Below are 19,558 nucleotides of genomic sequence, written 5' to 3'. Positions count from 1 at the left end.
GCGGGTGCTGCCAGCCTCGGCGCCGCCTCTGTCTGCCCTTTGCTCTCCCTGGCCTGGCTGGTGCATCTCCATTCCTGTGGCAGGACCCCTGTCCCTTCTGCCTGACCATCCACCCCAAATCCTCTGAGACATACGGCTCTCCCTCTCCCATCTTGTTCCCATTTCTCTGCTGTTCACTTGTGTCCATCTGATGTGGGCGATCAGTGCTGTGTTTTCTCTCGTAGGCCCTGCCAAGCTGTTCCCTGCCTTTGTGCTGCTGGTCAGCCAGCCCCTGTACAGGGATGCACAGGAAGGAGCTGCCTGCATCCCCCTGTCCCTGAGCTTAGCCTTATGCTAGGGGGATGGGAACAAACAGACTTGGGAAAACGGAAACAATGAGAGTGCAAAATCTCGCTTTGGTTTTGCTGGCTCTGCCTGTTCATATCCCCCAGGACTTATCCCTGGTATCGGATGGCAGCTCTGGCCTGGGAGTCCCTGATCCCGTTTTGCAATTCTCCAGTGTCAACCAGCAGCTTGGGCCTTCCTGTAAGTGCCCCAGTGGTCACAGGGATGGAATGTTCCCCCAGCCGGCCGCAGGGGGAAAGGTCACCGCGGGCAAAGGGGACACCAGGCGAGCAGCAGCCGTGCTGCTCCCGCCCCTTGCTGATGAGGGCAGTGCTCATCAGCACAGAGACAAAAACAGGCTGGCTTATGGGGGAAATTGGGAAAAAAAATGGTTCAAGAGGTTAAATGTTTTGGGCAAGGCCCACTTCCTTTCGCAGGGCAGATCTGGGAGCAGAGGCAATGCCCAGGCAAAGTCCAGGATGTATGCATGTTTCACGGCTCTCTTAGCTGCAGGATGTTTGCTGCTGAATCCGCTCCCAAAAACATCTGTGTGTCTCTTAAAGTGGTGCCTGGGACAGAGGTTTTGGCCAGTTGCTGCTGCTCGGAGCAGCTCTTGGGCTGAGCAGCAGTGTTGTGGCTCCCTTCCCTTCCTCCCCGGTGCCTGCCAGCAAACCTCTCCGCTCGGAAGGAAAGCTGTGAAAGCTGTGACTGGCCATGGCCACAGCGGGATTAACATCCAGCCTTAAGGGTTTAACTCATCCCTGCCAGCCAGGGGGTTCAAATAACTGCCATGCCTCATCCTTCCACCCTGCAGATTGTAGATTTTTTTAATCCTGTCCTCTACACCCCGTTCTCCAGGCTGCCTTTGCTAAGCTGGAGCTTGCTCCTGGCACTTTGTTGCTGAAGCTCCTGGGGATGCTGATCACATTTGTCAGGGTGGGAGCAGAGCAAAAGAAAGGAGGAGGAATTTCTAGGTTGGGCTTACAAACTGGAGTTTTTCAAAATTCCCAGCGTGTTAAAAAAAATACAGAGCTAATCTGGCCCTTGGTCTCTAGGTTACGTTTGCCTCAGCCGAGGCTGAGCTCATGGAAAATTGCATCCCAGCTCCTGTGCTCCCTGCCAAGATTAGTAGGTTTAAAAACTAACTGATAACATCTTTGTAAACTTGGAGTCATTTTTTAAAGCCTGCTGATCCTTCCAGCCTGGATTTTGGAGCTTTCCTAGAGATCCAAGAGAGCCAAACAGGACGATGGCATCTGCCCTGAAAAATCACCCAGGAGCCTCACAGTGCTTTCAGCTGCTCCCGAGGGAGGAAAGAGGCTGATGTTTGCCAAGGCCCTGAGGGGTGTGCTGGGATCCTTCTCCCTGTTCCCAGCCGGATACACAGCACACAGCGACGCTCTGCGCGTAACTTAGAATAATCACCGGTTTTATTTTTAAAAAATTACAATAGAAAAGTACCTTTAAACATATTTCCAAAAGCAGAGTAGACAATGTGGAAGCTTCTCTCCTCTCCACGAGACAAAGTACAGGAAATAGTTTGCTAAAAGAGTTAGTCCGTCGCTTGGGAACGCTGGTATCGTTCCTTTTGGAGCCGCTCTGAGGTTTGTCTTGGATTTGATTTCTTCTCAAATCACTTTTATCAGGCCCATTTTTTACAGAAGACCCCAACGGGACAGTTTCTGATGGTGAAAAACCCGATTTTTTTCATACCCCTGTCCCACCCTGACAGCCAGAATCTCAGCCATCTTATTTTAGCCCACCCACAGGACAAGAGGAAGGAGAAAGGAAAAGGTGATGATGTTTAACGAGGCCACAAAGAGCTGGGAAAAACCAGCCACGGTGAGGCCTGGGCAGCAGCTGAGCTCAGTGTTCCCTGCAGCTGGAATGGAGACGGGGGAAAGGCAATGGAAGGAGAAGTTCTGCACCTCCCTTTCCAAGAAACCGAAACCTGACAGAGGTTTTGGGTCGCTTTGCTCTCTTCTTTATCAGAATTCCTCCTGGAGCAAGGAGAAGGAGAACTAGTGTGTCAAGCAGTCTCTCTGCTGGTACTCTATCTGTAAAGGATGTTGGCAGCCTCCCTTCTCATCTTTGCACGTGGAAACATGGGGATGCCACGCAGGGAGCAGCTGGACCAGCACTAAAACCACACGCCAGGCCAGGCCAGCGCTTCAGCGTAACGGGAAGCCCCTCAGGACTCATGTCCAACCTGGAGGAAGCTGGCAAACCAAGGATTTGTTGGTATGCTTTTTCATACAGCAGTTTACATTGCCCGTAACAGCTTGGAGCAGTCATGGCAGGAGGAGGAGGAGGAGGAGGAGGAGGAGGCAAATTGTCACCTTGCTACGTGTGTGGGCTGCCCGCCCATCCCTGATCCGAGCTGTTGTACCCCACGGAAGCTTTGCACAGCAGCTATGAACACAGCCCCAAGGTAAAAACAACACGGGAAGGAAGTTCCTGGACGTCCTGCCTGCTCGTCACTTGGTGCAGCTGGCTGGGAAGAAAACAGTAATACTGTAGTGTCTGCAGACGCCTTGCCAACACGGCCAGAGCACAGCTCCTGTGCCAGAAGGAGCACAGTTCCTACAAACCCGCATCGTGTGTGTCGACATCCTCACACTTGTGAACATTGCTTGTGAACATCGTGCCTTCCACATGCAGCAGGGCCAGGAAATAATAAGACTCTTCTTTACACACCTCCCAAGTCAAGCACAAAAGCTGTGGTCCGACCCGGTGTAAGATTGTCCTCTTGAGGAGCTTTGGTACAAAAATACTTGCTTTTGTTTTGGGTTTTTTTTTCCTTTTTCTTTCTTTTTTTTTTCCTTTTTTTTTTTTTGTAGTCTGCTTTCCTATGGTTCCATTTGAAAAGCCTTTTCAAACACTACAACAATGCCTGTCAAACCATGCTTTCGGGAGTAACACACTCTTCCTTACAAATATACAGTGTAAAAGAGGAAAATATTATTACTAGGTATGTTTTTCTTTTTTCTTCTAGGAGAGCAGATGTGTGATAGAGGCTGTGGGAAAGTCTTGGAGGAATCCAAACTTGTGTGAGGTTTTTTTTCAAGCCTGAAACAACAAAGAGAGGTGTTAAAAAAAAAGAGCAGCTGTGATGGAGGAAAAAGGGCTGTGGTTAATCTCTCTTCCTTCGTGGAAGGAAGGAAGCAAGGTAGGGGGGAGAGAGAGGCTTGTTTTGGAAATTCCTGTCAGGATCAAGGACAGTTGTTTAGCAGAGAAAGGGCAAGGTGGGACCTGCCTGCAGGGAGAGACCGTAGCATCCCTGGCACAAAGAAACCCCACTGATCCCACTTTGTTCCTCCCGTTGTTGGCTGCATTCCCCGGGGCTGGAAGTGGGAAGCTGGGAGTTAAGTGTGAGTTGGGTTTTGCAGTGAGGAGGAATTCGGTCTCTGTTGATCCAAGGCAGGAAGCAAGGAGGGAGATGAGATTAGCGGGGTAATTCAAAGGCGAGAGGCATTCCTTGGCTGTGGAAACTCTCACCCCAGATAACGGCGATCAAGGGGAATGGCAGAGCCATGGCTCTGCAGGGCAGGAGCTGGAGCAGCCCCAGGGCTGTGCCAACCTCAGGGACAGTGTGCTGACTTCCTCACTCCTCTGCCCCCTTCCCCAAGCAGCCGAGCCTGCAGGGTGGCATCCTTACCAGCACACTGAGGTCCTGTGGAGAGCACATCAACCCAGTAGCCACCTTGGAAGACTCCATTAATACCCACAAGACTGACTGTAGGCCACCATCACACACCTGAGACCTGTGGGAGGACACGGTGGAGAGTGAGGGACGCTGGCACTGGGGACCGAGCTCGGGGGTGATTTCACAGGGACCAGGGGGCAGCTTGAAGCTTAGATGGGCCAGAGATGGTGCTCAGATGTCTTTTCCAACCTAACTGATTGTGGGATTGGGCTCCAGGCAGCAAATACAGGCAGATGCAAGCAGGAGAGCCAGGCCCTCGGGCAAACCCTCTGTGCCCTTCCCAGCTGGAGGAGCCTGGAAGGGAAACAGGAGGTCCCTGAGCCTCCATCCTCGCCACCCACTGTGGCTCTTGGGCTGGCGGAGCTGTTTCAAGGGATTTGCTCATCTCCCCTTCCCAAAAGCGTTTCTGCTTACATTTTATCTGGAAACATCGGCATGTTGCATATTTTGGAAGAACCATTGGTTCCCAAAGCCTCGCTACTCCCTATTTTTATCTGCTGGGCCTAAAATAGCCGGTGAATTCTTTATGGATCCAAGTCTGGGGCCGGCTGCAGCCAGGGCTGGGCCTCGTGCCCTCCCGGCTGAGTGACCTCGTGGCCGCAGCACAGGGCTGCAGATGCCAGGCAGATGGGCAGAGCAGTCACATGTGAGCATGGGCAGTGATGCCAGAGCTTTGGATTCACTGGCATTTCTCCACAGGCGGGTGTGGAAGCAGGAGGCTTCCCAGCAGGGGTTGTTCCTGGCTAGGATGGTCCAGGCAGGATGGGATTGCAGGGAAAGCAATGCTCAGTGTCCACTAAGGCTCTTTTCCCTCTTCCATGTGAGTCCCCTTTGTTTATTTATCCACAAAGGCCGAAGTTATTTGCAGAGTGTATCTTGCAAGGCTTTTTCCATCCAGAGAGGTCCCAGATGGAATGGGAACCGTGTCCCTCCCTCCTGCTGTGCAGCCGGGTGCTCGGTAAGGCTGTGCTTCTTGTTTTGGCACCCCCACCACCCCCGACTGCCTGGACAGTTTTCCTTAAGGTTTAAGGAGGTGATGATGGTGTCAGGGCTGCCTTTTCCATCACAACACACCCCTCTGGCGTGGTGCCTTTCCCTCCTGCCCCAGGACACGTGGGAATGTTTTGTGGCACAGACATCCACCCCATTCTGGGGACAAGGAGGGCAACTGGACTTGGGGTGTCTGCTGAAAAGTGGCCGCCCACCCTGAGCTGCTGGGGCTCGCAGTGGGGGAAGCTCAGGGTAGAGGTGGAGGTGGTCCCCAGGTGGCCCAGAAGGAGGGGAGTGGGCCAGGCACTCACCCGGCATTCAGCAGAACTGACGGGACTTCCAGCCCTGAGAACCAGCCTCGGAGGGAGGGAGCCAGCGCATCTGCAGAGGAAGGGGGACACACGGTGAGAGGGGGGGCTGCCCACCCCGGCAGGAGCAGGCTGCAGCTGGGATCCCTTCTCCTGGCTTTTCTCAGGCACAGGGAGGAGGGAGGTTGGGACAGCAGTACAGCCATCCCAGCTCCAATTCCAACAGTAACACTGAGGATGAGCACAGCCCCTGGCAGGATGGAGCTGGGACAGCAGCACCATGGTCCCACTGAGCAGGAGTGAGTTCACCCTTCTCAGCTCCTGCAAAGCCCGCTTGAAACAGGGAGGAAAACATCAGATGCCAAAATTTGGCATGCAGGCACTCACTGCTCTGCCAGATAACTCCAAGCCAGCCCCATCATCCATCCTGCAGTTGCTGGTCCCGCTGCTGTCTGCAGGATCCAGCGAAGCAGCTCCAGTTTGGGTGGTGGCACCAGGCTCCAGCCCCCACCCAGCAAACCCACAGCCCCAGCAGCTGCACAGGAGGATGGGAAGGTGCAACCAGCACCCTCCCCACCAGGCTGCTATTTCACATCAGGTAATATTGCTTCTGTCAGGTCTCGGCCGGGGTTTTCCCGAGGGACCCTCAGAGCTTCTGTATGCCTCTGTTTCCTTGGCTGTGCGCTTCCCTGAGCAGGGCAGGTGCTGCCTGTTAGCAGTTATTTGACAAGGCAAGTACATAGCTGCAATAATATTTACCAACGCTCTTCCTATGAACAGCAGGGCCCAAAAAGCCGGAGTTTCATCCAAAAGCTGCACATGGTTTGCACACTGAGCACTTTTCCTCATCCTTCTGCTCAAACCAGCCCCTGGCTGAGCTGAGCTCCAGCTCTCAGTGATGGCGGCTCTGGATAACCTGGCTCAATTCTGGCGGGCCAAGGCCAAAAGCCTTCTGGATGCACTTTATCTGGCAAATCTATTTCCATGTGCTTGTTACCTCCTGTTCATCACTGAGCTGGAGCCAGCAGCAAGGAGCAAAAGCTGAGGTGATATCCAGCATGGATGCTGAGGAGGTACCTGCCCTTCCCCTCCTTGTGGTGGAGGTCCTTTCCCAGCATCCCCATGATGCTGCAAGGCTGGCACTGCAAAGAAATCCTCTTCCTCCGCCATTTCCACTTCTCCTCCTCTTTCCCCCGCTCCTCTCCCAGGCGGATGGTTAATTTTTAACAGCCCACGCTGCCATTGGGGGCCAGCAGCAGCCGGCAGAAAGCGCTTGTGACGAGGCAGCACCTCGTCAATAAAAGATGGACCCTCCATTTGCGCTTCGCTTCCCTCTCCTCCCCGAGAGAGCTGCTTGGCTTCACACCCCGTGAACAGCACAGCACGTCGCATCCCAGCGACGCTGCAGGGCCAGCCAGGGGGGCTGGAGCCCTCATGCCACGCTGGCAGCCGGAGGGTTCGGTGCCAGGAGCGATGGGCATGCTCCGGACCCTGAGAGCGTCCCCAGCCCTCCCTCCTCCCTCACCACCTGCCCCTCCACAGGTACCAGCGAAAGTAGGAAGGCAGAGAGAGGAGTCTGGGGAAAGACAGGACCCCTGGCAGAGTTCAGCTCCGTTTGGGAGCCTCCCCTGCGTCTCGGCGAGCGGGGAGTGAGCGCCTGTGAGGCGGGTGTTGTTAGTGGTGCAGTGAGCACCGAGGGGAAGGGGGGCCGGGGCGGGTGAGCGGTGGAGGCGGATGGGTTGGAATTACCTGGGCGTGCAGCGAAGCGGGATAGGTGAAAGCAGGAGGAGGTAGAGCAGGTGCTAGTTCCGCTGGGTACAGAGGGTACGGCCCCCACACTTCAGGGCTACTGGGGTAAAGTGCAGGCACTGTGAGCTCATCTGCAAGAGAAGAAGAGGGAGAGTTAATGGTGACCAGGGCACTGTGACCCTCGCTGCGTCCTTCCTTCTCCCCTTGATGCAGGAGCAGAGCTGGCCCTGGAAAACTGTGAGATGCCAACACAGAATTCTCCTGCTGGGATGCTACGGGGCTGGGCGCATCACTCAGGGAGCCAGGGCTGGGCTCCTCGTCTCCAAGAGGTTTAGTAAAACCAGGGATTCAGCAGAGGGGAGCGTGCAGCTCGTGCCTGTGTGCGACAGCAGGGTGAGGAGCCGGCGTCTGTGCGAGAGAAGCTCTTCCAGAAGCAGAAACAGGCAAGGAGCGCTCATGGCAGGGCATGGCCGAGGTCTCTCCTGAGACCTCATCCTGCTTGCTGTCACCTGTCCCAGATCCTGTCCTTTGGGAAGCCCCAGCACGTGCCACCAGGCAGCAAGCAGGTACCCACACTTCCAGTGGGACCTGGTGTTCCCCTTGGCCACCCCCTCGGGGTACCCCCGCTCCATCCAGCCCCTGGCAGTGCAGGGGGTACTCACAGGGCTCCCGGGCGATGAACTGAGGTACGGCGGTGGGGAGAGGGGTGCTGGGATTTGGGGTGCCCACCAGCTTGTTCTTGGCCATCTTGGTGTTGGCCTTGGCGAACTCCAGCCGCAGCGTCTGGGGGATCTCGGGGTCGAAGCGGATGCCCTGCGGGAGGGAAGGAGGGAAGGAGGCACGGCGAGCACCGCCGCGTGCCGGCCCCGCAGCAAAAATAACTCCCCGTTATTTATGGGTTTTTTCAACTTGCAGCCCTGAAATGAGCTAATTTGCCGGGCCCCGAGGCAGCTCACATTCCTCCGGCATCTTTAGCATCGGCACCATATTTGGCAGTCGGCATCCCACAAGGGCGAGCTCTTATCCAGAGGGATTAGCGGAGCCAAAAAAAAAAAGTTTTACGTTGAAAATGAAGAGAAGGACAAAAACAACCCCGAACCAAAATGCAGGGAGAACTGGGGAGGAATTGGAGAACCAGCTCCACACAGTTCTGCCTGTGACTACATTCAGGTAACTTCACAAGTTGCTAAAAGAAAGTGAAATTTGGTTTTTTTTTTGCAGACTTAGCTGGGATTTTTCCTGCTGCATAAACAGGAGAGGCTGGGAATATTCTTTCTCACTCATATCTAAGGCTCAAGTCCTGACTATTCAAGCCCTCGTGGATAGCCCTGAGAAAGGTGAGAGGGATGCAGCCCGCCCAGGAGGGAAGATGCAGCTGAGAAACAAGATTGTCTGGAGGGATGGGGATGCCATGTGGCCAGCTGGCATGGGAGGTGCACATCCTAGGGAAGGAGGAATTCAGAGAGCGGCTGGGGACAGGGAAACAAGGGGAGAAGGGAGCAATGGAGTGGCTGAGCCAGGCGCACTCACGTTCAGCGCGTTCTTCGCCGCCTCCGCCTCGGAGCGGCTGTCAAAGCTGACGAAGCCCACGGGCTGTGGAGGAAGGACAGGAGCCACCAGTCAGCCTCCTGGGGAGCACAGAGGGAGCCCCTCACCCCAGGGAATGGTGGGATGGTTACACCATTGGGAGCAGCCCCTACCTGCTTGGAGGTGAGTTTGATGAGAGACCCTTCGTACCCCTGCAAGGAAAGGATTAAAAAGGGTTTTTGGTGCAGATCCCCATAATTAAATAATAGTAACCGAATAAACTGACTGAAGTAAACTTCAGTGGGTTCCCAGATGGTGGGATGGTGTGTTCCCAAATGGTTTAGGGCCATGGGGCTGGGGCAGAGACCAGCCCCATGCTTTCAGCCCCCCTTTCCCTCCCCAGTGTGATACCTTAAAGGGTCTGAAGAGCAGGTAAAGTTCCCGGGGCTTGATGTCCAGAGGCAACCCGCTGACAAAGAGTGTCCTCACCTGGAAAAGAACAAAGGAGCTTCCTGGGGACCCTCTCTTATCCCTAACTGGGGGATACACCATGCTTCCCATAGCCAGAGGGGCAATGCCAGCCCAAGGGGATCCTCCAGGCCTTAAGCCACTGTGCTGGTTTTGCATCACGCTTGAGCGATGCTGAATTTTGGGAGGGTGGTCCCATCCTTCATGTGGCCATGGAGGAAGCTGCTAAGGCACCGTGGAAAGGTAACAGGGACCTGTCCTCACCCCAGCAGTCCTCTCCAGGATAAAAAGCTCACAGAATCCCAGCACCTTCCTACCCCAGTCTGGCAAACAGGATTTCTGCCGTCATCCCCAGCAGATCCTGGACTCCACAGACAATGCCTATTGTCTCAGTTTAATTGCAGCAGCTCATTAAGGACTGGGAGAAGCAAACACCAACTCTTCCTCCTGGAGGAAAGGCCCTGGTTTAGAGGGGGCTGGATTTAAGCAGCTTGTCCCCGGTTTGTAAAAGTCACCTTTTAAGGGGTTTTAACCCTTTTTGGGTGGATCTAATGTTTATCGTGGTGCAGCATCCTCAAAGCTGGGGTGTTTGGCAGAAATTCTGCTCCCACCACCCTGAGGGGGGATGTGGGGCTCCTCCAGGATGGGCAAACCCTGTGCTGGGATGGTTTTGCTTTACAACCAGCTTGCAACCAGGAGAGCAGTGTGGGGAACTGAACCTGCTGTTCCTCTCCTCATTCCCAAAATCTCATCCTAACCCTTTGGGCTGTAGAAGGGGAAAACCTCAATGTATTTTATTTAATTTTTTTGGCCAGGCACCCTGCCTGCCCCATTCCCTGGGAAAGAGACATGGGAAACAGCCAGAAACAGCCAGCCCAGACCTATTCTTTTGCTGACATTTCTTCTTTCTCTTGCAGATAAGCTATCTCCCCCATCTCCCAGCCTGGGAGCAGCAAACATTCCTGCTTTGTGGAACAAAACCTCTGGCTGACCTATATCTATTAAACAACAAAAGGTACTCAGCTGTTTGCACACAGCCCTTGTGTCAACAGCCCGGGTGATACCCATCCTGGGTGCCAGCATTATCATCACCATCATCATCATCATCCCTGTGGGTACCAGCATCCAGGCTGGATGAGATCCGTGGAGAAGGGATGCCTGTCCCCTCTATTGGGACCATTCCCCACAGCTCCTTAGGGGACCCCTGCCCACTGAGACTGGGAGTGATGGAGCATCCCACAGTGTTCAGTGCTGCCCCAGTGGAGACATTGCCCCAATTTCTCCTGGCAGGGGCTAGGGAGGGATTCACCTGGAGGATGTCGCCTTGTGTCCATGAAATTCAACCTAAAGACAGCAACCTTTTCCTTTCCTAGGCTAAAAAATGCTGGCTTTCAGACAGGTCCTCCTGGGCACGGCTCCACCCTCCCGGGTGAGTTTACATCCCAAGCATCCCTGCAGGGTGTCCCCTGTCTCCCTGGGGCCATCCCTGCCTTCCTGCCCCTCCTCTCCCTGGGGAGCTTCAGGAAACACTAGGGACCAGTGGGAGGGACTGGGAGGAGTGGGGAACCCGCTGCCAGTTTGCATCCCTGAAATCCAAACCGTGCGTGCCCAAGCCTGCCAGACCATTTGTCCCCAAAGCCACATGGGAGAGAGACAGAGATGAAAGGTCCCAAGGACCCCTCCGAAATTCAGCCCCACAGAGGAAGAGCTTCTCTTCTCTAATGACTTTGTTTTCTTTGCGAGTTCAAACGCAGGTCGGCCAAGTTTGAATCTGTAAAATTATACAGCAGCAAGAGGGAGAAGGGCTCCAAAGGATCCCCCAGCTGGACTCCAGCCCCAAAAGGGTTTTTGGGGCCCAGGGCAGGGGATGGATACCAGCTCCTGGGTGCTCCCCATCTGCACCACGCAAATGCACCCAGCCACAAAGATGCTGAGTAGGTCCTACATAAACAATCCTTTCACTGGGTAAGGAGCAGGTGGGACTGGCAGAGCAAGGCAGCATCCTTGGGGATAATCCCAGCAGGCTGGACAGATACCCTTTTGCCAGGGGAAAGATTCTAGACAAAAATATTACTCCTGCCCTTAAATGGAAGGGGAGCTTTGGCCCACAGGGAGCTGCTCCAGGTTTCTTTGTGCTGAAATCCCAGGGATTCAGTCCCCATCTTCTACCAGAAACATTCCTAGGGCAAAATCCTTCTCTGAAAAAAAAAAAAAAAGCCTTATCAGAGAAATTGTCAGGCAGCAGGCACATATCTGTTCTTCCACAGGGAAGAATTGCTCCTTCAGAGAGGTGGATCAGGCACGGCAGGGATGTCATGGGACAGGGCCAGACTGACAGCTCTCGAGCAAGGATTAAAGGGCGCTGGAGCATGGGATTCCCTCAGCCTAAACCTCACGGGTTTTTTGGACAGCCTGAGCTGTTTCATTTCATTTCTGCTGTACGAACATCTTTCAGTTTCTATTTGGTGGAGCATTTCTCCATTTCTCCTTCTTCCTGAAATTTGGGGTGAAATCAAAGATTTTTTAAGAGTCAGAAGTGCCAATGTTTGCTCCAGGAGGAGCTCAAAGGTGACCACCTTGACTTCCTTCCATGGGGATGGCAGCTATGGGACCGCTTCAAGTCCCCTTCCACAGTCCTCCTCTGCTCCTGCTGCTGCACCCCACAGCTCCCAAATTTCTCAGGGCTGTTGGATCCTACCTGTGTTGCCTCATTCCTAGTGTGTCCCCTCCTGGCTTTTTGTTTTCCCTGCAGGAAGTCTGCTCTTCATCTGTACTACTCTCCTCTTCCTTGGAAATCTCCATCCCCCTTCTGGCCTGTCCCTCTCACCTTTGCATCCCACCATCCCAGTCTGTTGTCCCCGAAATCCTGCATCTCATCTTGGGCCAGTTTAAGGGACGCTGGAAAGGATCTGTGGAGATTTGCTGAGATGGTCACGGCTGAGGACATGCAAGGAGAGGCAAAGATCTGGGCCAGGAGGTCACTGGGGTCTCCAGAGCATGGATCAAGGATGACCCCAGCAGCCCTCCTCTTCCTCACATGAAGCCAGGTTTGTCTCCTGCAGGTAAGGAGGCACCAGGGGGGCATTTGCTTGCCTTGGACCCCCATGACACAGCGGTGCCCAGAGGGATCCATGGTGCCCTGCCCTGCCGTGCCCGAACCAGCCCCGGTAAAACGTTAACAGGCCGTGGGGAGGCGGGGAGGCGTCCGGGTGATTCATCCACCAGGCATTCAATCGCTTCCTTCAGCCCAGCTCCCATGCCTCGTCCTTGCAGCGGGGCTCGCTTTAATTCTCCACCAGCCGATGATCCGCTCCACTGCCCCGCCGGGGAGGCACGGGAGCCCGGCGGCGGGAGGCGATGCCGCGGAGCGGGGCGAGCAGGGCTTCCCCTCCCATTCCCGGCAAAGCGGGGTGCGTTTCCGCCCCGCCGGGATTAGTCCTGGCGTAAATAGTCTCTTGGCTAATGGAGCGTCTTGCTCGGCTGGGTTTGGGTTCGCGGGCTGTGTGTACGCATGCCTTCAGCCCGCAGAAGTCCCCGACATAAACAAGGCTGGGGCCGAGGGATGCCGGCTCCTCCGCCCGGGGGATGCGGGAGGACAGGCACAGACCTCCGGCCTCGCCACCCGCGGCGGCTGCTCTTTGCTGGAAAATCACGGCTCGCTCGCGTCCGGGGGGAAAAGCGAGTCCAGAGCTGCCGGGGCTGGAACGAGGAAGCGGCAGAGGAAAAGGCAGCCAAGGGAGCAGATGGGGGATTGCAACAGAGCGGAGGAGCGGCGGGATCAGGCGCGGGTCACACTCGTCCCTGTCCCGCCCGGAGCTTGCTCCCAAACCCTCCGGACCCCGCGCTTCAGGGAGGAAAGGAAGCGGGAGCACGGGGGGATGCAACACAGGGGCCACGGGGGGAAATGCCATCCACTCGCTGGGCACATTCCCCCTGGGAAGCATCCCTGGGGTCCCCTCCCCATGGCACGGTTCCCCCGGGATGAGGGATCTGGCATGGGATGGGGACGAGGGCCACGAGCCGGGCTCTGCGCAGCCACTCCGCTACCAAATAAGGCTCCGCCGAGCCGAGCCCAGCCTCGCACATGCCGTTCTCGCCCGGCCGAAGTGACGTGACCGCCTTCCCGAACTGTGCCGGCTCCTCCGCGGGCAAGCCCCTGGCCCACAGCTCCCCTGCCCGGGGGGGACAGCCGAGAGGGACGGGGAAGCCACCCCGCTGCCAGGGAGGAGCGGGCATGAAGCAGGGGCTTTTCCCACCTGGCAGCACCCTGAGCGACCTCCCCGCGGTGGGGGCTGCTTCTCCTTCTCTTCTGAGGGAACAGGAGGCTGGAAGGCAAGCCCTGGCAGGGGGGAGGAGAGGCACAGTAGCTGGGCAACCCCTTTCCCTGCGCTTGAGCAAATAGCAGCGGCTCCTCCAGCTTGGGCTGGAACCAGTCCTGCAGGGAAAATACCTGCCTGGCACCGGAGCGGCGCGGCGTGCGGGCAGGAGCGGGCATCGCCCACCTCGCGTGGCCCTGGCACCTCCCCACCGGGTCAGGGCTCCCCAAGGGTCAGCAGTGCCACGGGCAGCCCCGGGCTCTTCGGATCCGCCCGGCACGGCGGGTGCTTCGGGAAAAGGCAGCGGCCCTCCATGGGTGTCACCCACCGCCGTGCCCAACAGAGCCGCAGCCGCATCGCCCACGCACCCCGCAAGGCCACCGGGGGAAAGAAATCCCCGCTTTTTAGGAAACTTTGGGAAGTTTGAAGCCAGAGCCACCTCTGGAATAAGCAAATGAAGGCGGGCGGCGGCGGGCAGTGGAGCTGCGGTGACTGATCCCACCGAGCGGGGACCTGCTGGAGCAGCCGGCCGGGTGGAGGCTGAGGAGGAGGAGGAGGCGATCTCAGACAGGAATCTTCCCGCTCTCACCCTCACAAAGTCCAAATTCCCATCTCAAGGTCACGGGCAAAACCAGGAACTTTGCGGCCGGAATGGAGAAAACCAGCTCTCACCGTGGCGGGGCGTGGGGTTGGTCTCCCGTGGGGACGCGAGCGTTTGGGACATTTTTGGGGCGAGACCCGTGCGAAAGAGATGCGCGGCACTGGGCGCACGGTGCGCACGGGCAGCGGGACCGGGGGCAGCCCGCTTTATCCCCCACGCCCCCCGGGGCGATCCGTGACTCGCGTGGGGCTCCCCGTGCCCGCAGGTGCCCTGCGGCGAGGCGGAGCGGCGTTTGCGGCGAGCCCCAGGGGGATGCGGGAGAATGGGAGCGTCCCGGGATGCGCTCCCGCCGCTCGTCCCCGCTCCCCCCGCACCGGGAGCCCCGCGGCGCGGACCCCCCATCCCGCGGGGGTGCGTGGGCACCCGCGGAGCGCGGCTCCCGGGGAGCGCGGGTGGGCAGGGGGAAGCCGGAGCCCCTCCGCCCCAAGCCCCCGGTGCTGTGTCCCCCCGGTACCTCCTCCTCGGGCAGGCTGGTGTCGGCGGGGCCGCCCTCCCTGTCGGCGGGGACGCTGCTCATGGTGCGAGCGGCCGGGCTCCTGGTCCCGCCGGCGGCAGCCGCGTCCGGGCGGGCGGCGCTGGGGGCCGGTCCCGGCGGCGGCGGGGGGAGCGGGGCGGGGCGGGGGCGGGCCGCAGGAGCGCGGGGATGCGGGAGGTGGGCGGCGGGAACGCGGGACAGCGGGCTGGGGACGCGGGACGCGGTGCCGGGAACGTGAGAGACAAGGCTGGGGCCGCAGGACACGGAGTTGGGAATACGGGACAATGCTGGAGACATGGAACGCAGTCTAAGACGTGGGGTTGGGGATGCCGGATACAAGGCTGGGGACACGGGGCGCAGTCCCAGGGCTGTGGGGCAGAGGAGGGGACAGTGCTGGGGACACCCAGTGTAGGGCTGGGGGCGGCGGCAGGACCAGTGGGAGCTCATCACCCCAACCGGCCCCACCTGGGGGCCAAAGGCCTCCCTGCCCGGCCCCGGGGGCTGCATTTAGGCTTCGTGCTTAGGCTGGGCTTTTGCTGAGCCTGCTCTGGGCCGGGCACCGCGTACATTTCCTTCCAGAGCTCGGTGTTGGGTCGTCCCAGCCCTGCACAGCCCCGCGGAGGCTCAGCGTGACGAGCCCCTCGGGCTGGGCACCAGCAGCTCCCCGTGCTCGGCCCGAGGTGACAGCGAGGACATCCTGCCCACAGGGACACGGGGCACCCTGACCGAGTGTCTGGCTACAAGGGCAGGTGACCCCAGAGGGAATCCAGAGCACAGGGACCGATGTGGTCACCCAAGTCTGCTGGAGCCTCCGGCTTTTGGGGTAGATTTTCAGCAAGGGGAGAATGTAGAGGTGTGTTTTATCTCTTTGTTTTCCTCCTCCACAGGCATCTGCACAAAAAGCTCTGGCTGGACAGCGGGCGGGACAATACTCACAACCCTTATTTGGACTCGGCTCTGGGGAAGAGCTGCAGCTCCCCAGCAGCCAGGTTGGAATCACAAACCAGAAAAAGGGGAGGTTTGGATTGTTTGTAGCCATGAAACTGGACTTGGGGAGGAAATCCAGTTTGCTCCAGCAGCTATTGCACTGCTTCCTCGCCTTGAAACCCCCGGGCCCAACCCAAAGCCCCACGTTCCACCAAAATTGGGGGTCCTCTGTGGGAGTTGCTGATCCTCTCCCCTCTCCCCCTCTTTCCTACAGGAGTTTCTGCCGCACCGATGTCCATCTGTGCTGGGACACAACGCTGGGCTGTGTCATACAGGGATAGACAGGGAGGCTGTGAACAGCTCGGGACTCTGCTGGGAAGCGCGGCGAGTCCCGAGGCCCCAGCGGAACGAGCGGACAAGGTTCAGCTCCACTCTGGATCCTCCGGGAAGGAACCCGAGCGGGAGCAGCCTTCGGGGGAAGGGGCGGAGGGCCGGCGGAGCCTTCCCCACCCCGGGGCCCGGGACCCTGAGGAGCGCGGGGTCACACCGCCCTCTGCTGTCGCGACGGGCGCGGCGGCACGGTGACACCGCTCGTGTGACCCAGGCACCGCTGAGCGGGTCCCTCAGACAGCGGAGCAGGAGGCATTTTATTCCCGAAACAGAGCACGAACAAACAGAGTTGACGAGTGAGAGACGACAGACTCGAAGCAGGTCTGAGGTTCCCAGCGGACGATAAATAAATGATATGAAGGAGGAAGGAATGGTTTGCCGGACTGAGGGACGTGCAGTGCTTCCCAGGCCCAGGCTCTGGAAGCATGAGGCGGCTGCTCAGCTCTTGACGGGCGTGGACGCGGCCTTCGTGGTCTTCTTCAGGTGGTGGTAGTTGGGCAGGATCTTCATCAGGAAATCCAGCTGCAGCGTCTGGGGCTGCAGAGGGAGGGCAGGGAGGTGAGGGGGGCGCAGAGGCGGCAGCTGTCCCTGCCCCACACCCACACCCACACACCCACCTGCGGGCGCTCGGTCTGCACGCGCCGCAGGCAGTCGGCGCCGTAGATGACGGAGTTCTCCGGGAGCACCTCGCACGTGCTCACGCTGCAGCAGGCCCCGATGATGCAGCCGCTCGTCAGGATCACGTTCCTGCCCACAAACGCTGCCGGGACAGGGAGGCAGAGGGGGTCCCCGTCAGAGGCGAGCCCGCAGCGCCTGCAGCAGGGCCAAATGCCAGAATTACCTTTGGATTCGATGACGTTGTTGTCTCCCACCTTCATCGCTTGGGAATCTGCAGGTCTGCGTTAAGGGAAACTGTAAAATGCTTTGCTTTTTTTCCAGCGGTTTTCAAACCACCACCCAGCCCCGGGCTATGTGAACCCAAAGAGAGCCCCAGAGCTGCCTCCCCCCGGAGAGATCCAGGAGCACAGCGCGCCGGGTGGTTTGTCGCTGCACAGCGGGGATACAGCACCCAACCTCAAAAACATTGTTGGTGCCAATGACCATGGGCTTGGGCTCCACATCTTCGCTCTCCGGGGTGATGTTTTCTGGGTACCTGCAAGAAGGAAGAACAGATTTCCACGTCTGAGATCACGATGGCAGTGCTCCGTGTGGCAGCTCAACTTTGGGACCGACTGAAGCCACAGGTATCCCACCCAACTGAGCTGGACTGTCAGAACTGTGAGACTGATTGGGATCCTTGGGTTCTGTCAGCTTGAGAAGGACTCAGAAGGGAAATCCAGTATCCTACAAGGAGCCTGGAGAAGGACTCTGTCAGGAACTGGAGCGACAGAACAAAGAGTAATGGGCACAGACTTAAAGAGGGCAAAATGAGGTTAGGTATATGTAACAAAATCTTTACTGTGACGATACTGGAAGAGGTTGCCCAAGGCAATACTGGCTGCCCCAACCCTGGAAGTGTCCAAGGCCAGGTTGGACAGGGTTTGGAGCAACCTGGGACAGTGGAAGGTGTCCCTCCAAACAAACTTAACATTTGATAATTCTCTGATGCCGTGGCTCCCCCCAAGCCACAGTGCCACACGTGTACACAAAAGCACGAAATCCGGTGATTTTTTTTTTAACAACCTCTGTCTCCCGAGGTTTTTAAGCCCCACCGGGTGCCGCACGGACCCATTGATGATGAGCGCCTGCTCCTCGATCAGGTTCCCCTCTCCGATGACGATGGGCCCCGCCTCGGCGATGATGCGGGCCTTGGGATGGATCACGGTCCTGGGCCCTGCGGGGACAGCCCGCCGTCAGCCCGGGCCCGCAGCGGGCAGCGCCCGGCCGGGGACGGGCCCTTACCGATGGTCACGTCCCCGCGGATCTCGCTCTCCACGCACACCACGGCGCCCGGCGCGATCTTCACGCTGCGGGGAGCAAAGGGGCGGTCACGGGGGGTCCACCCACGGACGGGGGAGGGAGCGCCGGGAGGGATCGGGGCGTGAGGGGACTCACCTCTTCTGCGCCTTCTCCGCCATGGCCGCGGCCCCACCGCGCTCTGCGCGGGGCGGCACGGGGCGGGGCCGGGGCCGCGAGGGGCGGGGCCGCCGGGGCGGGACCGACAGAGGTGGGAGCAGGGCGGGGACACAGAGCGCCTGCGCGGGGCGGGGCCGACACAGGTGCGCGGCGCTCCAGGGCGGCTGCGCGGGGCGGGGCCGAGGGCATTTAAACCCCGGGCGCCGCCTCAGGCGCCATTTTCCGCCCAGCGGCCGGCGGTGCCACGCGCTGCCGGTGCGGGCTCCTCAGGCGGGGCTCGGGGTGACGTTCTCTCTGCCCTCTTTCCTCCTCCGCCTACCCCTTACCCTCTCCTGCCCGGCTCCCCATTCCCTCCTCTCCATGACCCTCTAGCCACCTCGACCCCCGACTCTTCCTTTCCTTTCCTTTCCTTTCCTTTCCTTTCCTTTCCTTTCCTTTCCTTTCCTTTCCTTTCCTTTCCCCTTTGCTTTGCTTTCTCCTTTCCTTTTTCCTTTCCTTTCCTTTCCTTTCCTTTCCTTTCCTTTCCTTGCCTTGCCTTGCCTTGCCTTGCCGTGCCTTTCCTTGCCTTTCCTTTCCTTGCCTTTCCTTGCCTTTCCTTGCCTTTCCTTGCCTTGCCTTTCCTTGCCTTCCTTGCCTTCCCTTGCCTTCCCTTGCCTTCCCTTCCCTTCCCTTCCCTTCCCTTCCCTTCCCTTCCTTCCCTTCCCTTCCCTTCCCTTCCCTTCCCTTCCCTTCCCTTCCCTTCCCTTCCCTTCCCTTCCCTTTCCCCTTTCCCCTTTTCTCTCCTCTCTCCCATTTCCCTTTCTCTTGCCCTGTGTCATCCCCCTGTCTCTCTCCCCTCTGTCCCCTGTCCTCCTCATCCCCTTTATTTCCCCTCTCTCCTTTATCCCCCCTTATTTCCCCTGTCTCTCTCCCTCAGTGCTGTCCGTGCCTGTCGGTGTGTGTGTGCCGCAGCCGCGGGGTTCGGGGTGCCGGATAATAAAGCCCCGAGGGCCGGAGCCGGCGCCCCTCTCTCGGTTGCCGCGGGCCGGGCCCGCTGTGCGGGTCCCCCCGGCAGCTGCCAGCGCCGCCCGCAGTGCGGCTGCGGCTGTGCCCGCACCGCCCGGGGCCAGGGCGGGCCCTGCTCGGGAGGGGTCCGGGCCGGGGCTCAGCGAGGGTGGGGGGGTCCGGGCAGGGGTTCGGGACGGGCCCCTCGTGAGGAGGGGTCCGGGAGGGGTGCGGGGTGGGTTGGGGAGGGGTCCCGGGGAGGGGCGGGGGGCGGCCCCCTCCGGAGGGGGGGCCCGGGGTGGGAGGGGTTGGGGGGTCCGCCCCCCTCAGCCCCTCCCGGCCCGGGCCCCTCCTCCGGCCGGGACCCGCCCCGGGCCCTCCCCGGGGACCCCTCCTGCGGACCGGGCCGGGGGGGGGGCGGGAGAGGAGGCGGGACTGCTGCTGTTCGACACAAAAATAACACATAACAAAATCATGGCCCAGAGTGACGTGACCCCTTCTGCTACACCCCCCCCCCCCCCCCCCCCCCCCGCCCGGTCCGCAGGAGGGGTCCCGGGGAGGGCCCGGGGCGGGTCCCGGCCGGAGGAGGGGCCCGGGCCGGGAGGGGCTGAGGGGGGCGGACCCCCCAACCCCTCCCACCCCGGGCCCCCCCCTCCG

At 59.0% G+C, this 19,558-nt stretch overlaps 2 protein-coding genes and 1 long non-coding RNA gene across 6 annotated transcripts; 1 reads left to right on the top strand and 2 right to left on the bottom strand.

The window, feature by feature from the left end:
• Positions 1–1,732: 1,732 nt before the first annotated feature.
• On the bottom strand, positions 1,733–15,435 carry RBPMS (RNA binding protein, mRNA processing factor). 2 transcript variants are annotated; one of them, XM_064416163.1, is made up of 9 exons: positions 14,504–15,435; positions 9,016–9,093; positions 8,778–8,816; positions 8,608–8,670; positions 7,740–7,890; positions 7,078–7,208; positions 5,332–5,401; positions 3,983–4,088; positions 1,733–3,393 (listed from the first exon to the last, which is right to left on the bottom strand). In XM_064416163.1, the coding sequence occupies exons 1-7, from the start codon at positions 15,029–15,031 to the stop codon at positions 5,339–5,341; spliced, it is 1,053 nt and encodes a 350-aa protein (XP_064272233.1). In that variant the 5' UTR covers positions 15,032–15,435; the 3' UTR covers positions 1,733–3,393; positions 3,983–4,088; positions 5,332–5,338. The 2 variants fall into 2 exon arrangements, with proteins under 2 accessions (XP_064272233.1, XP_064272234.1); XM_064416164.1 differs by lacking the exon at positions 7,078–7,208.
• On the top strand, positions 3,356–15,860 carry LOC135298517 (uncharacterized). 3 transcript variants are annotated; one of them, XR_010360526.1, is made up of 7 exons: positions 3,356–3,493; positions 7,291–7,520; positions 8,299–8,414; positions 9,990–10,087; positions 10,446–12,134; positions 15,412–15,513; positions 15,726–15,860. It is a non-coding gene; the product is annotated as an uncharacterized LOC135298517 (long non-coding RNA). The 3 variants fall into 3 exon arrangements; XR_010360528.1 differs by lacking the exon at positions 15,726–15,860 and having other exon boundaries at positions 10,446–10,501; positions 10,827–12,134; positions 15,412–15,511; XR_010360527.1 differs by lacking the exon at positions 15,726–15,860 and having other exon boundaries at positions 10,446–11,006; positions 11,340–12,134; positions 15,412–15,511.
• Positions 15,861–16,074: 214 nt separating this feature from the next.
• On the bottom strand, positions 16,075–17,988 carry DCTN6 (dynactin subunit 6). Its single transcript, XM_064416168.1, has 7 exons — positions 17,897–17,988; positions 17,744–17,808; positions 17,570–17,675; positions 16,906–16,994; positions 16,683–16,730; positions 16,459–16,601; positions 16,075–16,378 (listed from the first exon to the last, which is right to left on the bottom strand). Exons 1-7 carry the CDS (start codon positions 17,917–17,919, stop codon positions 16,280–16,282), a joined length of 573 nt encoding a protein of 190 aa, XP_064272238.1. The 5' UTR covers positions 17,920–17,988; the 3' UTR covers positions 16,075–16,279.
• Between the last annotated feature and the right edge of the window lie 1,570 nt (positions 17,989–19,558).

The sequence above is a fragment of the Passer domesticus genome, chromosome 4 (assembly GCF_036417665.1).
Source record: "Passer domesticus isolate bPasDom1 chromosome 4, bPasDom1.hap1, whole genome shotgun sequence".
NCBI lineage: Eukaryota > Metazoa > Chordata > Aves > Passeriformes > Passeridae > Passer > Passer domesticus.
The sequence above is the reverse complement of the archived record's forward strand: the minus strand, read 5'-3'. Positions and strand labels throughout refer to the sequence as shown.

Coding starts and splice junctions, on each gene's coding strand:
- RBPMS (XM_064416163.1), bottom strand. CDS start 15,031: ATGCAGCCCCCGGGGCCGGGCAGGGAGGCCTTTGGCCCCCAGGTGGGG. Junction 8,817..9,015: donor TGCTCTTCAGACCCTTTAAG/GTATCACACTGG, acceptor CTTTCCTTGCAG/GGGTACGAAGGGTCTCTCAT. Junction 7,209..7,739: donor GTTCATCGCCCGGGAGCCCT/GTGAGTACCCCC, acceptor CTTCTCTTGCAG/ATGAGCTCACAGTGCCTGCA.
- DCTN6 (XM_064416168.1), bottom strand. CDS start 17,919: ATGGCGGAGAAGGCGCAGAAGAG. Junction 17,809..17,896: donor GCGGAGAAGGCGCAGAAGAG/GTGAGTCCCCTC, acceptor TGCTCCCCGCAG/CGTGAAGATCGCGCCGGGCG. Junction 16,995..17,569: donor CAGGCGCTCATCATCAATGG/GTCCGTGCGGCA, acceptor TCCTTCTTGCAG/GTACCCAGAAAACATCACCC.